This window comes from Pelodiscus sinensis, chromosome 1 (genome assembly GCF_052426305.1).
Source record: "Pelodiscus sinensis isolate ZL-2025 chromosome 1, ASM5242630v1, whole genome shotgun sequence".
NCBI lineage: Eukaryota > Metazoa > Chordata > Testudines > Trionychidae > Pelodiscus > Pelodiscus sinensis.
In genome coordinates, this window is record NC_143052.1 from 342,324,208 (window position 1) to 342,349,009 (window position 24,802).

The 24,802-nt window shown below is 41.4% G+C and overlaps 1 protein-coding gene across 2 annotated transcripts in view; it reads right to left on the reverse strand.

Annotated features, from left to right (window-relative positions):
• UVRAG (UV radiation resistance associated) overlaps positions 1-24,802 on the reverse strand; it is a 127,384-nt gene that overhangs the window by 62,436 nt on the left and 40,146 nt on the right. For both annotated transcript variants that reach the window (XM_075919535.2, XM_075919534.2), the window contains exons 7-12: positions 9,304-9,409; positions 7,846-7,972; positions 6,026-6,110; positions 5,521-5,608; positions 4,605-4,665; positions 612-777 (exon numbers count right to left, since the gene is read on the reverse strand). In XM_075919535.2, the coding sequence (XP_075775650.2) occupies positions 612-777; positions 4,605-4,665; positions 5,521-5,608; positions 6,026-6,110; positions 7,846-7,972; positions 9,304-9,409 (633 nt within the window). The remainder of the gene's footprint in view (positions 1-611; positions 778-4,604; positions 4,666-5,520; positions 5,609-6,025; positions 6,111-7,845; positions 7,973-9,303; positions 9,410-24,802) is intronic.

Here is a 24,802-nt window from a genome sequence, read left to right on the forward strand (position 1 = left end):
ATAACTTTGGGCAAGTTACTAAATCCGTATCACTTTTCTTAACTGTAAAATGAGTACGATTATTCTTCTCCCACCTTTTGTTTCAATAGAATCTTTGGAGCAAGGGCTGTCTTAGTATACCTAGTTTCACTGAACATGGTGCTTCTAAATCACTTTGGCTATTTTGAGAAATCAGATACACACTGCCTTGCTTAGCACAGTAGAGCCCATCCATCTTAGTTGGAGTCTATAGTCTCCCCCCAATACTAATGCTTTTTCATGAGGAATCCACACACTAAACTATAACTTGTTATACCTTATTACATCTCCAAAGAGTTTAATATCATTTGGATATACTTCTCATTCCCGTCCCCTCCCCCATGCCAATGCAGACAATTTTTCCCTAATTCTCCTTAAACCTCTCTCTTCAATCTTGCCGAGGTGCTACAACTCCATTGTTTACTGTATCTGCTGACGATAGAATGAAGAGCACTTAAGTAATTAGTACTGCTTAATTTTACTTTGCAACTCACAGAACAGGGAAACAGAGCAGACCAGCTGGGTTCGTCAACCCTATAAAGTCAAGATGCTACATTTTTCTTAGAAAGTACACATGAAGATGACATACTTACTCTCGCTCTTTCTCTGTCAGTTTGTCATTGATATTATCTTTGATTGCAGATCTGGAACCTTTGTGAATGATGGGATACCTGAGTGGCACTTGTAGGAAGAAGGAAATCATTGAGACCAAGTGTGCAGTGTAGCCCAGGGCAACAGCAATGCTTCCATCATCTTTTGCTGTTAATGAAAGAACAACTTATTTATCCACTTAAAATATTTACCATATCAATAGAATTCAAGTGCATTAATGAAAATTTAGCATGGCAAGGATGTCCATATTACGGGAACAGTAAAGACTTGAACAGGACACATTTTTGTTAAATGATTGAAAGATGCATATTCAATTAAAAAGAAAAAAACTGAAAGCATCTTACAGACGTCTTAGTGGTACTACTAAACTTATTCTAACACACTTCTATTACAATGTATGGTTCCAACTTCTTTATGATGTGGTAATAGCACATTTAAGCATTCAATTATAGAACGGATACTGCATTTCTACTACAGCGGTTAAACATCTTTTAAAATCATTCATGGCTGAGACACTATATTCTGATGCTAAAGGTAAAAATCCTTCCTGGTTTAAAATCTATTATTCCCAATTCATTACTTATATCTTATGTTGAAAGGAGTCATGAGATGTAGATCTTAGGTGATAATCTACCACATTTTTCAAACTGTAAAGGAAATAGTTTTCAACTTCCAATTAACTAAAAGTGTTTTTTTTGTTTTGAATTGGTTTTTTTAAGAAAAAGGCTCCATAGGCCAGAGCTCAAGTTTTCAGGGGTCTGCAATTCTCTGGCTGCAGCTGATGGCCTCACTAACACCTATGGCAAAGAAAGCAGTAGAATTCTTACATCACTTTAGACATTAGTGATATCACCAACAGTTGGACAGGGAAACTGATTGCCGGGGCTTGAACCCTAGTCTTGGCCGCTAACTGAAGGAACCAACTGTTAGCCATGTTTTAGAAAGTTAACGTTTTACATTTATTTTATAACTGGGGATCTGAAGTTGTATATATAAAATTTAATTTACCTCTAATGAAGATTTATTTATGGCTGTTCCACCCCACTTCTTAACTCATTTTCTACAAACAGTTATTAACCTTTTAATGGCATTTTTAGCTTTTCATCTTGTTCCTTTGTGCTATTTTCTAGCTTATTAAAAAAATAGCATGTGAATCCAGAAATAGCTGGAAAGAAGCTATAGCTAGCCCAAACCCCTTCCAATTACAACAGAAATTCTGGTGAAACTAACTGAAATACATAAGAATCTGAACAAGGAAGGAAAAACACTAATTTATCTCCGTGACATCTATGATATCATACCTTACTCTCAATAAGGCAATTCATGACAAATTTAAAAATAACACCGACTCCAAGGAATTATTCCGTAAAAAGGAATTCAATGTCTGCAGCAAATATGGGTCTCATTAAAGTAGAACTGTGATGTCATGGAGTTCAAATTTTATTTTTAAACTTAGTTATCCACTAACATTATGCTAACATTTTTAAAAATGCAAGAAATCAGGTGAACAACATTTTCCAAGTTTTAAAAAAAAATCAAAAAAAATCAGTACTTCATTCCCCCCCCCCCACACACACACACAATTTGCAGTAGGTCACAGGGCAGGCAAACTAATTCTTTGTGACAAACTTGAAAGGACTCCGTCTCTTTGGATAATACCAATAAGTTATGACAAATTACACTGGTACAAAGGTACTTGTAAATGTTTACAAATAAGGCATCTGTTAAAGACCATAAAACATGCAATTAGATAGTGAAGAAATACTAATCACACTGACCTCTCTCATTCACTTGCATTTTTCTGACACTTTAAATGCAATCATATTAGTGAGTCACCTCACCAAATTTGCTAGGATTTATATTAAAATCACTTGTGCCCTGAATAAATCACCACAGTATAGACTAGGTTTTAAAAAGCTTGTTTTAGTGAAACAGGAACAGCAAATTCGAGTTTAAGAAAACTGTCCCAGTGAAGAACTGAAACAACAAATGAAAGAACATGTGACTCTTGACTGAGTTTGCCCTCAATTTCTTTGTGTGTCTGCTTGACTGCAGTTTATAGCATGGTTTGTTGGGAACTGAGAGGAAGGCTGTGCGCTAAGCAAAGCTTAGTGCTTCTTACAGAGGCTTCAATCTGACATCCTTTGATTCCTAGTCCCTTAACAAGGTGGGAGGACTACTCAGGAAGAAGAAGTTTAAACCGATCCATACAAAGTGACTAAAGGAGCTAGCAACCAGGAGCAGTAATCTTGGGACAGGTATCCAGTTTATTGCACTGAATGTGGCTTAGGAATGCATTCAGTGTAAGCAACTCATGACTCTTAAAGACAAAGTTCAGGCTCCTGCAACCAACATTGTTGAGCTGTAGGAGCTAAGGGAGACAGGCACGCACAGGAGACCTTCTAGGATACAGTAGTCTCTCACTTCTGTATTGTTCGAACTGGAGGGATGGTAAACAATCCCATAGTTGGGACATTCCTGCCAGATGACATCGTATTCTCTCACACTGGGGACCCCAGTTCTTAGGAACAGGCAGGTAATAGTAACAGGGAATTTGATTATTAGAATCATAGATAGCTATGATAGATAGATTGGGAGAATCACAATGTGAATTTCCTCAGGTAGGTTGCAATGGCATAGGGAAAGGTAGAAGAATGGTTAAATTTAGGTTGCCAGATAAGAAATTCGGGTCAGGACCTCCAAGGTAGTATTCTCTGAAAAGTTTCCAGTCCCACAGCACAGGGAGAATTGCAGAGTCTCAATGCATGGATGAATTGGAGGAAGGAGAGGGTTATGTTTGTTAGGGATTGAGGAACTATTTTGGAAAGGAGGAACTTATACAGGAAGGATGGGCTCTGCCTAACCCAAAATAGAACCAGATTGTTGTCCTGTAAAATTAAAAAGTCAGAGAAATTTTTCAACTAAGCACTGGGGGAGAAAGCCGATAGGTACAGAGAAGCATGCTGTTCACACAAACATTCCTTGAGGATGATCCATTAACAGGAATTCTCAATATCCTGGTAAAGGAGAGAGGAAAGAAGTTGACAGTGTAATGGTAAAAGCTGAAGAGAAACAGTCAAATGAAAAAGTTCCATTCAATTACATCACATGAACACAGACAACTAAATATTGACAAATTTTATAATTCCTTATACATAGAGTTAGAAGTTTACATACTATGATGGATGAACTTAAGTGTTTGGTATTTAATGGGAATATTGATATACTAGACAACACAAACTGGACAAAACAATGATACTCAAGAGGCCATGGTAGTAACAGGGTATAGAATATATAGGAATTACAGAGTAGCTTCTGCTGGTGGAAGAGAGGCACTATATCTGAAAAGCAGTACAGTGTCAAATATAGTAAAAGGTCTGAAGTGAACCAAATGGTACCACAGAATCTCTGCTACAGAAATTCCATGCTTGAACTACAAGAGTATAGCAGTGGGAATGTACTACCAACTACCTGTCTAAAATGATGATGGGATGGAAATGCTCAGGGAGATCAGACAGGCTACAAAAAAACAGAAAACCTAATAATAATGGTTATCCCCATACTGACTGGGTTCATGTTTCAAAATCTTAGCCCATCCTTAGTTGACGTGCAGATTTCAACCTTTATTGTTTTTACTTTTTAAACAAAGTTGTTTAGAAAATGATGAAAGAGTATATTCTGACAATGTTTAATGTTTTCCAAACTTTGTTCGGAGTCAGGAAATTCACTCCAGTTAACCCTTTCCCACAGTTCAATTGTGAGAAATCAGTTTTTTCAGCAATGAACGTTTACTCCAAGTCCAAGCTAGCTCTACTCATAGGTGAAAAACTATTAGAAATTAGATCAGAACTGCCTACTTGACTCAATTTTTTTTCAAACTGCTTTGGTTGGCTCCTAAAACAATAAGTCTGCCCTATGATAAAGTAGTGTCACAGCTAACCTAAGTACTAAATGAAAAATAAATATCCAGCTACCTTGAAAGTCTTCAGAATTAGGCAGCTTGACTCCACAGACGAAGTAATCCTTTTGATCATTCTATGGATTTGAACAGCAAAAAATGAGAATGGGACACAGTACATCTAAAAATATAAGTTACAAATTCCAAGCAAAAACTTAGAGGCATGTTAAAATCAGACCACAGAGACTTTGTAAAGCATCAGTTAATATAGATGAAAAATTCAAAATTAAGAAAATGGAGTCATTTCTCACTCATCATTAAATTAAAAATATTTTCTAAAGGACTAATTCTCAAATTGTAAATTCAATTGAATCCATTCCTGAGTCATTTTAAACTTATATTGTGTAAATATTAGAACTCATTCTTCTGATGAGTATTTTCTGCCTACTATGTTAAAAGTTTTGCCAAGTTAGTGAAGTCTGGTAAGATCATTATTAACTACTGTGCTGTGCTCTCACTTTTAGCTTTACTTGCCACCCCAAGAGGTCCAAGCTTAAGTTATTATGATGCGGTTACCCTAGTACAGCACAATGTGGTCCTTTCCTTGTGGCATTTACAATCTAAGTTAGACAAGCAATTCAGTGTGAATAGATGACAGATAACCCAAACATGCACCACACCTTCTATTAACTTATCTACCTGAACATAGTGGTATGAGAAGATGGGGAGAGATTCTGTGCAAACATTACCAAATCAGAACCCCAATGACTGAAAGAGAGGAGCAGGAACACCAGAGTATATGAAGTCCCTGCCAGACAAGCCCACTGTCAGATTCAAAGTAGGAAACATCAGAAGAGAAACAGGAGAAAGAAATTTCAGGAGCATGGAACTGAATAGCATGGAAGAGAAGTTTATTCTGAAGGCAGCTAGAGAGCATGTCTGAGACAAAGTTCATTTTAGTTCAGCAAGTTTAAAGAGTCTGAAAAACTTACCAAATCAATAGGGTAAATATAGGAAAGCTCTGATAACAACTGCCTGCATCGAATGGTAAGTTGTGCATTGGTCTTCAAAAATAGTTCTCTGAGGGAAAGGCAAAAACACCTGAAGATTAGTGACCTCAAACTCTTTGCACTATCAACCCCCACCACTCTCAGAAATCAGTAATGCTAACATATTGCTTATCCTCCTTTCGATTTTGAGGGGCCAATTTTAAGTGTAATAAAGCAATTACAACAACCGCGCCTAAAGGCCCCCCATCATCTTATGCCCTGTATACACACAATCCCTGCCCCGGAGTTTACAAGCTTTACAAGACAGGAGAACAAAGCATTATTACATATTTTACAGATCAAGAAACTAAGACAGATTCAGTGACTTGCCCAAAGTCACACAAGACAATTTTGTAATTTTAGTCCAAATGCTTTTAATCACAAGACCATCCTTTCCCTTTCCTATCACAGATAAAAAAGATTAATGGACCCATACACATCCCTTTACCTCTTAGCAGTGCATTCTTTTCTCAACTCATGCAGTGATTCTTTATGCATTTGAAGCTTCTTATATTCAGTCTCAAATGCATTTCCTAGAAAATAGAAGTGATGAGAGAAATCATTTAACTTTGTATATTCAGTGAACTAATTCAAGCATCAGTGGGAACTCTTCTGAAAATGAGATACAAGGTTGGGTACACAAACCTCTTCAATTACTATTAGGCATGATCTCCAAAGTATGCAGCCATTTGGGGGAACAGAATAGCTGGAGAAACGACACTCCCTTCCAGTAAATGGGGAAATTAGTCTACACACATTGTACACCAACCAAATACAATCAATCAATGGCAAACCTTAATTCTCCTTTAACATCTGTGCATCCATCTCCATAGATAGAGGTATGCAAATAAAATAACTATTTCTACTGCTAGAGTTAAGCATAAAAATTATCAAGACACCCCTCTATTTTTAGAATAGCTATCAATATTCCTTGATGTCTTATCTTTCAATCCACTGTAAAGTTCCATGCTTAAATCAAATTATTTTTATTTGTGGAGCTCAGTCCATAGATCTATAGAAAGCAGATCAGCACTAAACAATATGCTTTGTGTTATACCCCTTTTGGGGTAAGGTCTGTGTTTTTGTATCCTGTTTAGTACAATGGGTCTGGCTCTCTTAGCATTGCACAGACTCATTACTGCAATGTTAGTAATAACCCCCTCATCCTTCCCAAATAGAATATGAGGTATGCTATTACCAGGGCTCGCCAAACCGCAGTGAGCCCTGCTCACCAGGCGTGCTGTCCAGCGATCTGCGCACGTACAGATGGCCCGAAACCGGCTCTTCCAGGCTGTAATCTACTCACCACGGGCGAGTAGATTGCATTATTTGTCGAGCCCTGGCTATTACTACATCACCACTTATTGGGTCATGGTGTTACTTTAGTACATTTTGGATATTGCTAACTGCTTGGATTACACATGGAACTAATGACTTGGCATGATCTGTACATGGAGCACTCTTATGTGATTTTAGTTGTTAGGGAAGCCTGATATCAGACAAGTATTTTTGGTGTTGCTCCACTTGCATCATAGAACTGGAAGAGACCTCAGAAGGTCATCAAGTCCAGCCCCCTGCTCTCGGCAGGACCAATCCCAACAAAATCAACCCGGCCAGGGCTTGTCAAGCCGAGACTTAAACACCTCTAGGGATGGAGACTCCACTACTTCCCTAGGTAACCCATTCCAGTACTTCACTACCCTCCTAGTGAAACAGTTTTTCCCTAATATCCAACCTGGACCTCTCCCACCACAACTTAAGACCATTGTTCCTTGTTCTGCCATCTGTCACTACTGAGAACGGCCTCTCTCCATCCTCTTTGGAACCTCCCTTCAGGAAGTTGAAGGCTGCTATCAAGTCTCCCCTCACTCTTCACTTCTGCAGACTAAACAGACCCAACTCCCTCAGCCTCTCCTCATAGGTCATATGCTCCAGCCCCTAATCATTTTGGTTGCCCTCCGCTGGACCCTCTCCAATGCGTCCACATCCTTTTGTAGTGGGGGGCCCAGAATTGGACATCTTCTAGTACCCCTCTGGTATGTTATGACTTGCTAATTCTTTTGATGCAGACAGCTTAAGTGCAAGTATTTAGGACTGCAGATCTCAGATGGCTGCAATCTTTAAAGTGGGAATCCATGAACTTCTAAAAGAGGAAGTGGCCTTGCTTTTGTAGTAGTTTTCATGCTCTCAAAGCAGGCTACTCACAGACTTTTGGATAGGTAGCTGTGAATGCTGACACCAGAAAAATTCCGGTCATTCTACACTCACCTTTGTCGTGTAACATATTTTGTTCCTTATGCAATAAGGCAACTTCTCGACCCAGTGCCTTTTTCTGCCTCTCCAGCTCATTCCGAAGCACAAAAATCTTCAACTGTAAACACTCACTCTTTTTTTTCTATTAAAAGAAAGACTGATCGATGAATATATAGAAAGGATTACTTGAATATAGTAAATTCAATTACGTGCATTCTCTGGCAGCATCAAAAAGTGTGCTAACAAGTTAAGAACCCACACTTAAATTACAGTTACATGTTGGATTTTTAGTTATTGATTTTTTTTTTTAAGGGAACATATACACAATACTATTATTTGAGGCAGAGTGTAACCATGGGTGGGCCTGAGAGGGCTGTAACCCACCCACTTTGCATTCAGACCCCCCCCGGCACTCCAACTGGGGAGCAGAATTGGACACGGAGATTTGCCAAGCTCGGCCCCAGGCCTGGAAATAGGGCCTGGTATGCCCCCAAATCCCTCCTATCCTGCTCCCCTGCCCCTCATTCTTGCCCATGGAAAGACCGCTAGAAACACTTCACATCTGTAAGGCACCAGTACTGAAAACAATGAACCAAATGTTGATACCTCCACCCCCACCCCCAATCAAAACATATGCCGGATCTTTGTATGTGAAGATGGTTTGTCACCAGAGTAAAATAGCTGATATTTTTCACCCACTCTATAGTTAAGAAACAGGATTAAACATAGATGTTCCATATTTTGCCAAAGCTTTAGCTTAATCTGAGACACTTATTGAAATTAGCTCAGTATTCTCAGTCCAGGACCTAGCACATCACAAAATGATTGGCTTTTTTTAAAAATGGATATAAGGCGCCAGAAGCCTGCCAAGGGGCGCCAATAAAAATTTCTAAATTAATCACCATGAGCAATTTTGGCTATATTGGCTTGCAGCTCTGTACTGAGCTCAGCTCTTGTGAAAAAAAAAAAACCCCACAAACCTAAAGCCCAAGAGCACAAAGCTATAGCTGAATCAGTTAATATTTAAAATGGACATATCATGTTTGTGTCTGACAAGTTATTACACACATCGAACTGAGTCTGAAAGACTGGGCTGCAAATCAATACAATTATTAGACTTGCCCAAACAACCCAAACCACCACACTTTCCAATGGTAGATCATTAATCTCAATTTTTATTTTTGCTGGCAAATGTTTTGTATTCATTATATAGTTGATATTTACACACTAGCAGTGTAAAGCATTAAGTGACCTATTAATTTTTTTCTTCTCGCAGTAACTTAGATGTAATCCACAATCCAATACACTGCACTTTCTAGATAAGTTTCCATTCAAAATAGCCAATATTACCATATAAGGAGCATGTTATACTAAAATTTTAAAAAGTTTGTGAGGCCATTGGGCATCACAAAACTGCATTCTTTTAAGGAAGTCTGAAAGAGTAATATTTTACAGTTGAATGTGAAAGCCTACCAGTTCATTGCTTGTGGATGTAAGTCTCAGTTTTTCTTCAATCTCCCTTCCTATTTTCTGAACAGTTACCTGAGTCTGTTTAATTGCACACTGGGCTCTATGAAGCCTGAAAATAAAACACAATTATAGAATAATAAAATACGTTTATACCATGTGCTCGTGTAACAAACATACAAGTTACTCCAAATAGCGAAAGCAGCATAACTTAAACTACCAATATATCACTCTACAATCTTAACTCTGCAATGTATGTCTTTCCCATTAGCTAGGTTGAGACTCACACCACAAACTACATAGTGAATCTACAGGAGATCAGGTAAGTGGAACATGAAGGGCTGATGCAGGCGAGTCCCCAACATGCCGACTGAAAGTTGCAAGACTTAAATGAAGATCACAATTTTATGGTGAAGTTATTACATGTTCAGCACCCCTGAATCTTACTAACAGGAGAGGAGGGGACTTTGGCACTATCCACATACTGCTAAAGACTTTAAAAAAAAAAAAAAAAAAAACTAGAAGTTGAAAACCACAAAGAATTAAATAGCAGAACAAATAGTGTTAGATATACCTTCTCAGAACACTATGAAGGATCATTGGAGAACCAAGCACTTTCAATATCATTCAGAAGAGATGACGACGACTCGGAAAAGATGCATAAGTTAAATACTACCCATAAGGCTTAGAACTCAGCTTTAATTAACCACGCCAATATTATAAAGCTACCTGGAACAAATGCTTGGGGTCACACTTATGACTATGAGAAAACATTTGCTTTACAACGTTGTTCATCTTATCAATTTGGTTCAAAAAGGACCCTTAGGAAATTCTAGCCATTGAGCCCAGAAACAGACAGCCACTCAAGAGCCCTATCATTAGAGGATTTTTAAGATAAAACATTTGTCAGAGGATATAGGTATGCCTGGTCCTGCCTCTCTGCAGGGATATGGAACCGATTACTATAGAGGTCCTTTCCATGGTTACACTTCCATAATTCTATGAAACCACACTGTTTCTCACCCACTTAAATCAACATGTTCAAAACAAATATAAAAACAGAATTCACCTAAAAGAAAAAAGTTTCAGTGTTCACAGTAAAGTTCCCAATTTATTCCAAATACACAATTTTCTTTTAAAACTAAAGTCAGTATTGTCAAACACACAAAGCAGCCTGAAACACTGGTAATGCATGAATGCTTGTGAGTTCTGAAATACAAATGATTCATGACCATATTTAATGCTTGTATCGTAGATGTCAGTGGCATAAATTGTTATCCCAAAGGAAGTACATGAAATGCTCACATTTGTGGTGATGTCCCAATGGCTCCCAGCAGGCATAGTGAGCTCCCCAAACCAGGACAGCAGACCCCCGCGAATAGATGGAAACACAAATAGTGATTCTGCAAATCAAGGTCTCCTGTACAGCTAGAGAGTCTAGTTTGAACTTTTGCTTCTGAACTGGCATTGCATTCAGCTCCTGTGGCATGACATGCCTAAATACAAACTAATGAAAATGCAGCACCACAAGTGCTATTGTAACGCTGACAGGTGAAATCAAACCTGCGACATTTGGAGCTTAGTGCATGAGCCTCTACTGCAGGAGCTAAAAAGCAGCTGTCTATTAGTTAAGGCTGTAGAGCAGACTCATTCTCATAGATTCATAGACTTTAAGGTCAGAAGGGACCACTGTGATCATCTAGTCTGACCCCCTGCACAGTGCAGGCCACAGAATCTCACCCACCCCTCCCAGAATAATCCTCTCACCTATATCTCAGATATTGAAGCCTTCAATTACTTTGAAGACCCCAAGATGCAGAGAATCCTCCAGCTGTGATCTGTACCCCATACTACAGAGGAAAGCGAAAAACCTCCAGGGCCTCTGCTAATCTACCCTGGAGGAAAATTCCTTCCCGACCCCAAATATGGCGATCAGCTAAACCCTGAGCATGTGGGCAAGACTCACCAGCCAGACACCCAAAAAGTTCTCTATAGTAACTCCTATCATCCCTCCGTTGTCCTATTTCCCACTGATAATGAATGGTCAATTAGTTACCAAGATCGTTCTCTCATCAAACCATCCCCTTCATAAACCCATTTAGTTTAATCATGAAACCAGATAGATCTTTTGCCCCCACTACTTCCCTTGGAAGGCTGTTCCAGAACTTCAGTCCTCTAATGGTTAGAAACCTTTGTCTAATCTCAAGTCTAAACTTCCTACTAGCCAGCTTATATCCATTTGTTCTTGTGTCCACATTGGTATTAAGCTTAAATAATCTCTCTCCCTCCCTGGTATTTATCCCTCTAATATATTTAAAGAGTGCAATCATGTCCCCCCTCAGCCTTCTTTTGGTTAAGGTAAACAAGCCAAACTCCTTGACTCTCCTTTCATAAGACAGGTTTTCCATTCCTCGGATCATCCTAGTGGCCCTTCTTTGTACCTGTTCCAGTTTGAATTCATCCTTCTTAAACATGGGAGACCAGAACTGCACACAGTATTCCAAATGGGGTCTCACCAATGCCTTGTATAATGGCACTAACACCTCCTTATCCCTACTGTAAATACCTCGCCTAATACATCCCAAGACTGTATTAGCCTTTTTCACAGCCATGTCACAATGGCGGCTCATAGTCATCCTATAATCAACCAGGACTCCGAGGTCCTTCTCCTCCGTTACATCAGTTGGAAGTGTCCCCAGCTTATAACTAAAATTCTTGTTATTAATCCCTAAATGCATAACCTTACACTTCTCACTATTAAATTTCATCCTATTGCTATCACTCCAATTTACAAGATCATCCAGATCTTCCTGTATGATATCCTGATCCTTTTCTGAATTGGCAATAGCTCCCAACTTTGTGTCATCCGCAAATTTTATCAGGACACTTCCACTTTTGGTGCCAAGGTCAGCAATAAAAAGATTAAATAAAATTGGCCCCAAAACTGATCCCTGAGGAACTCCGCTAGTAACCTTTCTCCAACCTGACAGTTCACCTTTCAATATTACCTGCTGTAGTCTCCCCTTTAACCAGTTGCTTATCCATCTCTCAACTTTCATATTAATCCCTATCTTTTCCAATTTAACCAATAATTCCCCACGCTTAGTGCATGAGCCTCTACTACAGGAGCTAAAAAGCAGCTGTCTATTAGTTAAGGCTGTAGAGCAGACTCATTCTCTCTATAAGTGGTCTCAGTGGCACTAGACAAGAGAGAACCCACACACCCAGATGGTATGTGGGTTACACTATTGACAGCTGCTTCAGAGAGAGCGATCTTAATTCTTGACCCAAGGACAGTCACTGGGATGTGAAGCCTTGGAGACATGATCATGAGAAATCCAGTGCAGGTGAATTTTGATTGTCTTCAAGTCTAGACACAGAGCTGAGCTGTTAGCCAATTTGTTCCAATGTAATACTTGTAATTTCATAGCTAGGATGCCTGAGTATTTTGTTCCACGGTTTTAAGGTGGACAACTCCATATGGGAAAAACTTAACACAACAGTCTAGTACAGACATGTCAAACAGGCCTTGGAGGGCGGGGGGGGGGGGGGGGGGGGTTGGGAGGGGGGGCTGCACATGGCCCAGTCAAAGTTTTGAGGCCCGCCACTACTTTTTATAAAAGAATAAAGTGCGGCCCGCTGGCTGCTCTGAGCACAGTGCCCCCGTGACTGCTCATAGCTGGTCAGTAACTCTGCGCCCCAGCACACACTCACGGCTGGCCTGCCGCTCCGCACACAGCATCAAGTGCCTGCTCACAGCCGGCCACTCTGCTCACGTGCCCCAGTGGCTGGAGGAAGAAGTGTGGCGGCAGAAGCAAGGGCAGCTCCCGGACCCAGGCATTAGGTTGGTGTGGGGGGGGGGGGGGGAAGAAGAGGGGGGAGGGAGAGAGGAGAGGGGCTGGGAGTGCCTGGCTCTGGGGGAGGAGGGAGGGGCTGGGAGTGCCTGACTCTTGGGGAACAGTGGGAGATATTTTGCTAATATTTTGTTTATTTTTTATTCCCACATAAAAATCACAAAATGTATTGAATTAATTTTATATCAATAAATGTCCTTTTTTGCAATTGTATAATTATGTTTATGCAAAATCTCAAACTTACAAAGCATCTCAAATTTTCACAGAAGCCTGTTCTATTTGATTAACCACTGTCTATAATTTATGTCCACTGTCTATAATTTATGTCAATAAGTATCATAAAAAATACCTTACGTTTATATTTAAATTAAAATATATGTGCAAATAACAATTACACAATTATTGTATTAGTCAAATAAGACCTGAAAAAATATTTACAAAATATACCTAAAACAATCTATAATATAAATAATTACAACTTTCCAATAGCTTTCAGGGCCACTAAAGAAAATGTACTCCTATCAGTTTTCGTTTGTGCGGCCCTCAGTAGGCTTTGAGTTTGACATGCCTGGTCTAGTAGTACCTTAAAGACTAACAAAACATGTAGATGGTGGTATGAGCTTTCATGGGCACAATTCACTTCTTCAGATGACAGGAGTGCTAGAAGTCCAGATCCAAGAATAAATGGGGAGGAGGGGATGAAGGAGAAGACAGGGGGAAAAAAGAAAAAAGGAGAAAAAAGTGAGGGGAAGAGATGGTGAGTAGATAAGCTTCAGGGGGTAGCCAAGTTAGTCTGTAACAGGTACAGCTTTAAAAAAAAAAAAAAAATAGTCTAGTAGCACCTTAATGACTAAATAGTTACAAGAAGCTAATGAGACCCATTAACCAACCAACCAAAAAATGAAGGTGCTAAGTCAATAAGATATGGAAGATAATGTGCGAGCCATCCAATATCCAGGTTCGTAGCATTTGCCTAAGAATTAAACTTGCGAATGAAGTTCCAGCCTCTCTGTGTATTTGGCTTGTGGAATTGGTCTGAAACAAAATGGTGACTTGGAGATCCATTAATGTAGTGTTTCTTAAACATTTTAAGACCGAGGAAAACCAAACAATTTTTTTTTAAATGGGAAACACCAAGGATTTTTTGACAAAAAAAAAAAAAAGTCAGGGGAAAAAGGGTCGGGGGGGGGGGGGGGGGGAGTTGAGAAAAAAAGGTCACCTGCCCCTTTCAGGGTGGCCATTTTGAATTGTATTGTTCTCCATGGCACACCTCCTACTGCCTCGTGGCAAACTGTGTTCCGTGGCACACCGGTGTAAGAAATACTGCATTAATGAGTGTCCAGGAAGATTAAAGTGTCCTCCACCAGGTTTTTGTGTATTGCCCTTTCGGATATCTGATGTGTATGTCCATTAATTCTTTCCCATAGAGAATGTCTAGTTTGGCAAATATACATTGCAGTGGGGCACTGCTGGCATTTGATGGCAGAGATCACATTAGTGGATGTGCAGTTAAATGAGCCTCAGATTTGGTGGCGTATGTGGTTGGGTCCAGTGATGAAATCACTGGTGTAGATGTGTGGGCAGAGTTGGCAGGGGGGCTGATTGCAGGGAGGGTTCCTGGATGATTATAATGAGGGGTGTTGTGTGATTACTGGAAATAATTTGTTTGAGGTTAGGGGGTTTTCTGTAAGTGACAATTGGCCTTTCCCCCAAGGCCTGTGAGTGAGCGGTCATTTTCCAGGATAGGTTGTAGATTGTTGATAATGCGTTGGAGGGGTTTAAGTTGTGGACTATAGGTGATAAGTGGAGTTCTGTTTTCTCTTTGGGGCCTGTCTTGAAGTAGTTCATGTCTGGGTACTTGTTTGGCTCTGTTGATAGGTTTTTTCACTTCTCCAGGTGGGTATTACAGTTTTAAGAATGCTCTATATAGCTCCTGTAGGTGTTTGTCTCTGTCTGTGCGATTGGAGCCAAGCCCTCAGATACAATAGATTGATAAGTGTGTCTGGGATGGAAGCTAGAGGCATGAAGGCAAGTGTAGCAGTTGCTAGGTTTCCGGTATAGGGTGGTGGAAATATGTCCATCCTTTAATTGTACTATAGTGTCAAGGAAGTGGATTTCTCACGTGGACGGATCCAGGCTGAGGTTGATGGAAGTTATTGAAATCCCTGTGAAATTCTTGAAGAGTCTTTCACGTGGGTGCATATGATGAAGATGTCATTGATGTAGCGTAAATAGAGTAAGGTTATTAGGGGGCGAGAGCTAAGGAAAGTTCAAGGTCAGCCATAAAGACGTTGGCATATTGTGGTGCCATGCAGGTGTCCATGGCTGTGCTGCTGACTTGAAGATACAAATAATCTCCGAATCGGAAGTAGTTGTGGGTAAGGACAAAGTCGCAGAGCTCTGTAATTAGATGTGCAGTGTTGTTATCGGGATGGTGTTCCTGATAGCCTGTAATCCATCTTCATGTGGAATGTTGGTGTAAAGAGCTTTTACGTCCATGGTGGCCAGTATACTATTTTCAGGAAGATTACAGATGTTTTGTAGTTTCCTCAAGAAGTCGGTGGTGTCATGAAGGTAGCTAGGAGTGCTGGTAGCACAGGGTCTGAGGAGAAAGTCAAAGGTACTAGACCCTGCAGTGAGAAATATGCCACTGCTTTTTACTTAAGTCTTTCTATGAAGTTACAGATATTGAATAAAAATATGGCAAGTCCTACATATGAAGTGTATTGCTCATGAAATTTCTAATACATGCAGGTGAGGAACTGAATCTGCAAAGGCTCTTTGTATTTATATTCAATTAAATCTGAGTCATCAGTTTTGGTAATCTCTACTACAATATTGCCACTGCCATTACCCTGAAAGTATGAGATAGGTTTGAGAGCTTAAGTTTCCTTAGATTTTTGCATTAATGTCTAATTGCTTGAACTATGTTTTTAGAGATGTTAACAGGATTTAGCACTGTATTTGTAAAAATCAATCTTCCTTACACTTTTTGCTGTCAATCACCTCGATTCTGCTCTGTACTTACTTATAAATACTAAATCTAGGTGGTTAGCATTTTGAAGTTAGGATTTCCTGACACTTCCAAACTAATTACAGTAGCTCCCCCTGTTACAAGAATCTGCAGTTTTACACGTGCAACTCACACAGAATACTGGATGAGTTGGAAGTAGTGGCTTCAAAAGAATGTCAATGGTGTTTTTAGAGACAATCCATTATGCTGATATTGATAGTCACAAACCAGGACACACTGTTGAGGACAGAAAAACGAATGAGTTTCCTGGATGTCTTCCTGCCCTGAACATTGCTGGTAAGAACATTGACTTGGACTCAACTGCATATGCCTGATAAATAACCAACTACCTCTCTTGATCCAGAGAATCAATTCCCATGTTTGTACCAAGGATTTTCCATATTAAAACTAATTAAGTGTATCTATATTGGAGTACAATGCATCTTGAAGACCACAGTATTAATCTGCACCAGTAACTGCTTCATGAATTTTAGAATAATTGTCCTAATAAAGACAACTAATGCAGGAGTCTTTCTAGTCTGCTCTTGTTTTTATTTAGTATTAGCACTTCAAAAAAGTAAAATTCAAAAGTCTGCTGGCCTGTGGCAGACTCTCCTTTGAAAGCAAAGGGATCTGAACCAATTCTCATAGGATGTAGGATTTTTTTTTAAAAAAAGTTTAACCAATGCTGTGTTCTCATTCAGAGTCCAGATTGACGCAGCTTCAGCAGAGGCACTAGAGAGCAAACAGCAGGAGAGTGACATTAACAAAAAAGTGAAGAGCTTTACTGTTATTCAAGGCAGTGAGCTGCACTATAATTCACCAAAATTGTGCAAGTTGCATGCTTTTGGAGAAAGCTGCAATCGGGGAGAGGACCACTGAAAAGTAGTTGTGAGAAGTAGAACAGTTGAACCCTTATTCTTTCTCCCAATCCCTTATCACAGAAACCAGGATGATTTAAGTGGATGAGGAAATAGCACTTCCTTCCCAAGGGAATTTGAAGAGGGAATGGGACGCACAAAATCAAAACTTGAAACATTTACTAGTCAAAGACTAGTGTGAAAGACTGATTCCCTAAACCACGTCTGGCATCAGCATTCTGGTAGAAATCCAAACTACTTCTGTTCTCAGAAATGGTTCGGGCTGGCAGGTGAACTAAGCTTCTCAGCAAGTTGCTACTGCCAACTAATAAAAATCATAGTCCACATTTTTTTCAAGCCTGAACTAGGTGTTTTTTTTTTGGTACTGTTTCTATATTAGCCATGAGACTTCATAATGGAAGTGTGAATAAGGTTCTGGTCAATGGATAGTACTAAATAATTTAATCCATTCTGCATGTACTATGAACTCTAGGCCTAATGATGGAGATCCACTAATGTCAGTGGGAGTACTGAAGTGAATTGAGGATTGCAGAACGTGACCCTTAATTCGTAAAGTCTTTGGACTTCTTAACCATGTTATGGATATCTTTTAAAAGATCAGAACTGCTGTGATAATTAGTTCCAAAAATCACAAGACTTGTGAACAATAAGTTCTGTTTGTGTATTTGACAGTCCATATAATCTCAAAACACCATGGAGTCACTGTTGATACAAATTCCTGGTAATCAAGTTCTATTTTCTTTAGAAAGATGTCATTTGCCACAAGTAGCAATCTGCCCTTCATTCTCTTGTGTTTGGAGACTATTTAGGGTGCTTACAATTGTTAAACTGCAAGTTATTATGTACACACAGAAAAAATCTTTATTTGCTATGGATTTGTATTCAGCAGAGATTTCTGACTTTTAGATATACAGGCAGTCCCCGAGTTACGCGGATCCGACTTATGTCGGATCCGCAGTTACGAACGGGGCTTTTCTCGCCCCGGAGGACATGGGCGGCGGGACCTCCCAGACACGCCGCGGTCCCGCTGCCCGCGTCCTCCAGGGCGAGAAAAGCTGCTCCGCGTCTCCCTAGTGTGCTGGGGGGGGGGGGAAGCCCCCCCAGCAGACCAGGGAGATGAGGAGCAAAGCCTCGGAGGACGCCGGCAGCGGGACAGCCCAGATGTACCGCAGTCCCGCTGCCCGCGTCCTCCGCAGCTTTGCTCCGCGTCTCCCTGGTCTGCTGGGGGGGCCCACCCCAGCAGACCGGGGAGACGCGGAGCAAAGCCGCAGAGTATGCAGGCGGGACCACGGCACGTCTTGGCGGTCCCACCGCCTACGTCTTCCTGGTCTGCTGGGCGGCGCGCAACTAGCATGCCCTCCACCCCGCCCAGCAGACCAGACTTTTCTCGCCGACACATGGGGTAGAGCAGCTGGGGCGCTGCCGGGTTGGTCCCGCAGCACCGCTCCTCAGCGCTACTGGACCAACCCAGCAGCGCCCCAGCTGCTCTGCCCCAGGCGTCCAGATTCAGCCACTGTTGAAACTGATCAGCGCTGATTCCAGGAAGCCCAGGGCAGAGCAACTCTGCCTCGGGCTTCCTGTAGTCAGCCGCTGGTCAGTTTCAGCAGCGACTGAATCTGGACGCCAGTTCCGACTTACATACAAATTTAACTTAAGAACAAACCTACAGTCCCTATCTTGTACGTAACCCGGGGACTGCCTGTATTTGTTTCTTTTATGCACAGATGTGATTAATTCTATTTAGAAAGTTATCCAACTCTTTAGATTGTTCCAGTTCTTTTTGTTCTCTTCTTTCTATCTGTTAGATCTGAATTTTCATGTATAGTATTTGAATAATTGGTTGTCAGCCATGACTACCCAGACTAAATACAATAGTCACACAAGCTACAGCTCTCTCACAAGACAAATAAATATATTAAGGTCAGATTTGCCAAAACTACCTTAGTTTACACTAAGTTTATTTAAACAGAGTATTGACACCAGGGATTCAGAAAACAGAACCAAGCTTTTTGGCAACAAGAGAGATATGGGATACTCAGATTGCAAACACCCAGACCCATTATTAAAAATAAGACTTCTATTAAACAGATATTAAATAAAAATACAAAGCTTATATAAACATTTCTTTACATTTGTCCAGAGACTAGATTCTAAGAAGCTCCTGCCAGACTCCAGACGATTTAAAAAAAATTTATATCTTACTAAAGCCCCATTAAAATGCCATTTACTTTTTCTTCATTTCCTTTCCCACTTACAACATCCAACAGATTTTTCTGTTTTATGATCAACTTCACCCTCACCCAATTCTTGTAGACATGTACAATGTGATTGTGCAATCTGACTCGGGCCAAGAAGCAGAAAATAGTTATAGTAAGAGAAAGGATGGAGTCTGAAGGCCTAGGTTCTAATTCCTGGCACTGATTTTCTGAAGGACCTTAAGAAAGTTACTTCACAGAAGTTGCAGGGACAGAGGTAAAATGTGAGCTTCTGAACCCCTTAGATGAAATGTGCTATGCAATTCAGAATGTAAGATTATTTCCTGTTGGGTGGAATCAACTCCTGTTTTGAGGTAACATCAGTAAACACCCACACCTAAGATTCAAATCAACAGTAACCAGAATAAAATTAAAAAAAAAAAAAATCACAGAATAAGAAAATGTACTTGTGCTTGATAATCTCCTTTCTTTGAGGAATCAGGTCCACTGACCTTTAAAAATGGGAACTGCAGCCTGCTTGTCGAATCACACCTGTAAGTTGTCACCAGTAGGGGAATGCCCTAGTGTGACTTTCTGGGTCACCAGGATGATGAGTCACTGTTAACTGCTGTTCCACTACTCCTCCCCCACCTTCCCTCCTTTGGTAGCCAGGTGTCAGTACCTGCCTTTTAACAACTGAAACACTCCCCTCAAAACTCTACCAGTCCAACTTTGCAGGTTAACAATAGGTACACCCCAATTCTTAAGCCCCCTTGAAGAGCATTTCCCTGTGTGTCCAGCCTCTCTCTGTATGCCAGTGGCTCTCAAACTTTTGGCCCATGGCCCACCCAGCTTAATGCAAACCTTTCTGTGGACCACAAGTTGCTAATGGAAACTCATTGTTAATTACATAATTATACCTGAGCCATTTTGCTAGTGCTGCAGCTAGGGAGAAGGATTTAAATTATTAAACAGATAAACTAACATGAGTTAAAATGCTTAATCAAACTTCATTTTAAATAAAGCAAAATATTAAATTCATGTCCAACACAAAAGGTTTAAATGTTTTCTTTCTTTATAGCCGGGGTGGGAAACCCTTTTGGGTTGGGGCCACTGACTCTCATAAATATCAGTTGGGGACCACACAAGTGAGAAGCAAAAACACTCCTCAGAAACCCCCAGCCCTCACTGATATGGCCCCCAACTGACACACCTCACTCCTCTGGCACTTCAGCCCCACCGGGGCAAGGGGAAGGGAACGGGCAGAGAGTACTGAGGTTCAGGGCTTCCCATAGGCCAGATTTACTTTTCTGGGGTTCCAGTTAGTGGATTTTGGGAACCCCCTTAGGCTCTGGGATGGGGACAAAAATGAAGGGTTCAGTGTGCAGGGTAGGGCTGTCAGTAAGTAGGACAGGGATGGGGTACAGGATCTGGGCAGGAGAGAGTGAGGGTGCAAGGTCTAGGTGGGAGATAGGATACAGAAGCAGACTGGGAGTAGGATGTCTGGCTAGGGGGAAAGAGGGAAGCAAAAGCAAGGGAGGGTGCAGTCTGTGGCCAGGAGGGAAGGTGCAGGAGCACCAGTGGATGCAGGAGCAGGATGAGGGTATGTATGTGTCTGGACAGGAAGGAGGTTGCAGGAGCAAGGGAGAGTGTAGGAGCAAGCTGGGAGAATAGTGATAGAGATGTAGCCGTGTTAGTCTGGGGTAGCTGAAGCAAAATGCAGGACAATGTAGCACTTTAAAGACTAACAAGATGGTTTATTAGATGATGAGCTTTCGTGGGCCAGACCCACTTCCTCAGATCAGCTGGGGTGTGGTGTTTTGGCAGGGAGGGGGGGGAATGAGTGAGGGAAATTGGGGTGTGAGGATCTGGGTATGAGGCAGGGTGCTTACTAGGCTTTGTGCCCCTATTGCTCCCAAGCATCGCCTTCTGGTGCTTCTATTGGCCAGCCAATGGCACCAGCAGCAAAAGCCTCAGGACAGCGTGTCATTGCACTGCTGTTCCACCAGCGGCGTGGGGAGAGGGAGCTTGCTCAGCTCTCCCTTCCCTACACTGCTATTCCAGCCTCATGGTCGCTGCAATGCTGGAGCACCAGCTCCGGCTTCCCACTTGGAGGATGTGGGAGAGAAGGAAGCTCCAACCTTTAGCTTCAATGTAACAGCACTAATCTATAACGAAAAATATAACTTTATTCATAAAGGTTGAGATCATGAGCAAGGGTAATAAGGCCAAACATGTTCAACACAGTATAATAAACTGTTCACTTATAAAATTGAATTCCCTATACAATGAAACACTAGTCCAGAATGTCAACTACATCTGAACTTCCTAGTAAGATTTTTCTTTAGATCCAGCAGCCATGAAAAGTTTGTTTGTGCAATCCTTTTAATCTTTTATTACTGCAAAAATGTAAGTCAATATCAAAATGTTAACCCTACAATAAGGTTAGAAAATCTGGCACTCACGTCAAAAGAAGTCAGAAAATGCTCTCTTACCATTAGCTCGTTCATACTGTGTGCGCTAGGGTATACAATAATGCAGAGTCTCATTTTCTGTAGTGTACCAACAGACGATTAAGACTCCTAAAACCCTACCTATAACAATTAAAAAGACTAGCCAATAATATATACGATGTGTCCAGTGTGGTAGAATTAGTACTCCAGAGGAAAAAGTTTGGCAATTTCCATCTTCAGTGCTTAATCTTGTGTCTCACATTTTTTTTATTTAAAGGAGAAAATACCCACCTCTCCCCCTTAACTATTTGACTTGAGCATCTTATTAGCTCTGTGGTGTTTGCCTCTGATCTTATCTTGATTTGAAGGCAAAAGGGTTTCTTATGAAGCTATAAAAAGTGCTGCGAACATCTTACTAGAGCTAAACTGTCTGGAAAGTTACAAGTTCTTCCACCTGTTTCAGTAGCTGAGAATGTAAATATTAGGGGTGTAAAAGGTTAACTGGTAAAAGCCTCACCCTTAATGGCTCTGGTTAGCCAGGAGGAGCTAGAACATCTTCCCACCTGCCCTCTAGCTGGCCTGCCTGCCTCTCCCCCAGCCACAGGTTATACACTGGCTCCCTGGGAGCAGGGTTATCAAGGGCTGCTGCTGGCCCCACTCCCAGGGAGCTGGCTTTAGAACCCACAGTGAAGTTGCCTCTTCAGGAGCAGGGCCAACAACAGTCCTTGATGACTCTGCTCCCATGGAGGCAGCTTCACCATGGACTCAGCAGTACAAAGCTTATTTAAGCTTTACTGCAGAGCCCGCAGCACGTGTAACTGCTATGATTTTTAGCAGTTACTGTACATAGTTATGTTTTTAACTGCATTGTTACATCCCTAGTAAATATCTGGAATGAAGTATCCAAACACATGCTTCAGCTCAAACCAACATCCAGCTAATGAGTAGAGCTCTTTGTGGATACAAAACGTGCAGCCACATTTGTATTAGAGAAAGTGAGCTGCAGATATCCACTTTATATCTGCAGGTACCTGCATCCGTGGATGTTGAAGTGGATAACCATGGATTTGAAGGGCTCTACTAATGAGTTTCCTACAGTTTAAACAAACCAACCCACAAATGTAGCCAAGCACATGTTTTTTCATTAGGGGCTATTTACATATCAAACTTGAAGTTTTAGAGCTTCAAAGGGGTAGCTGAGTGGGGTAGACTATTGTTTAAGTTTTTCTAGTTAGTCTAGTAGCACCTTAAAGACTAACAAAACATGTAGATGGTTATCATGAGCTTTCACCTGAAGTGGATTATGCCCAGGAAAGCTCATGATACCATCTACATGTTTTGTTAGTCTTTAAGGTGCTACTATCCTAATTGTTTTTGAAGTTTTAGAGCTGCTTAAACTACTTGCTTTAAAAGTGTGACTTTTAAACTGCAAGTTCCGCAGACTTTCCAGAAAGTGTATTTCAACAGGCAAAGACCTAACATCCAAAACATTATTTGAAGGAAGTTTTAAAAGGGGGTTTTAAAAGTTGCAAAGCAGCTTCTATTCTTACAATAGCATGCACCATCACTTGCACCCAAGAGAGGTTCACCACCATGGAGGAACCATATAGGGGAAGTATGGGGCATGGAGAAGCAAGCCACCACCTCAACAACCAGAAGAAAGTTAGAATTTCTTAAATAAAATGGAGCAATTCAGTTCACATTCTCAATCCATACTTGAGACTGACTCATAGGGTCCTGAAGAAACACTGAATGCAATCATTCATGGAGTTGAGAGCCATGGGCATTCAGCCACTTGCACAATCAGGCCCACACTTAGAACAGCTAGGACAGAAACAAGGCTTCAGGCCAATAGTGTTCATTACCAAATAACTTGTACTCTGGTAACACCCCAAAACCTCAATGCATAACAATGACAGTTTATATTAAGGAAAAGAATAGGGACAACACAGAAGCAGAGTGATCAGGCACGCACTGTCAGTTTTTAAAGAGAAACTACCAGACTTTAAAGAGAAACTACTGAGCTACAGTTCATCTGCAAATTTGACACCATCAGTTTAAGATTAAACAAAGACTGTGAATGGCTAACTAAGTACAAAAGCTGTTTCTCCTCTCAGCAGACCAGGGAGACGTGGAGCAAAGCCGGGGAGCACGCGGGCAGCGGACAGCCCAGATGCGCCACGGCTGTCCCGCTGCCGGCGTCCTCAGAGGCTTTGCTCCCCGTCTCCCTGGTCTGCTGATCTCCAGCAGACCAGGAAGACGCGGAGCAAAGCCGCGGAGAACCCGGGCGGCGGGACCGCGGTGCATCTCGGTCCGTCACCCGTGACTCCCTGGTCTGCTGGGGGCGCAGCTAGTACGCCTCCCCACCCCCCAGCAGACTAGGCTTTTCTCCGGACACCTGTGGTAGAGCAGCTGGGGCGCTGCCGGTTGGTCCCGCAGCGCCGGGCACAACTAGACCAACCCGGCAGCACCCCAGCTACTCTGCCCCGGGCTTCCTGGAATCAGCCGCTGATCAGTTTCAGCAGCAGCTGACTTGGGGACGCCTGGGGTTCTTAAGTTGAATCTGTATGGAACTGGTGTCCAGATTCAGCCTGTTGAAACTGATCAGAGGCTGATTCCAGGAAGCCAGGAGCAGAGCAACTCTGCCTTGGGCTTCCTGTAGTCAGCCGCTGGTCAGTTTCAGCAGCGGCTGAATCTGGACGCCAGTTCCAACTTACATACAGATTCAACTTCAGAACAAATCTACAGTCCCTATCTTGCACGTAACCCGGGGACTGCCTGTACATGTATCTGACAAAGTGGGTCTTTGCCCACGAAAGCTTATGCTCCAATATATCTATTAGTCTATAAGGTGCCATAGGACTCCTTGTCGCTTTTGCAGATCCAGACTAACACAGCTATTCCTCTGAAAAAAAGGAGTACCGTTTCCTCTAGTTGTGTCTCAAAGTAGGTTGGAGACTGCACAGAATGCATCCTGCATGTTTTCTGCTACCATTAGAAGAGAGACAGGATTTTCAACTGCACTTTTCACTTAATATATTGTTGTACAGAATCAAGGAATACCCGGTTTTATCTTTAAGCATGCTCATAGTTCCGCTTCTAAGTGAAC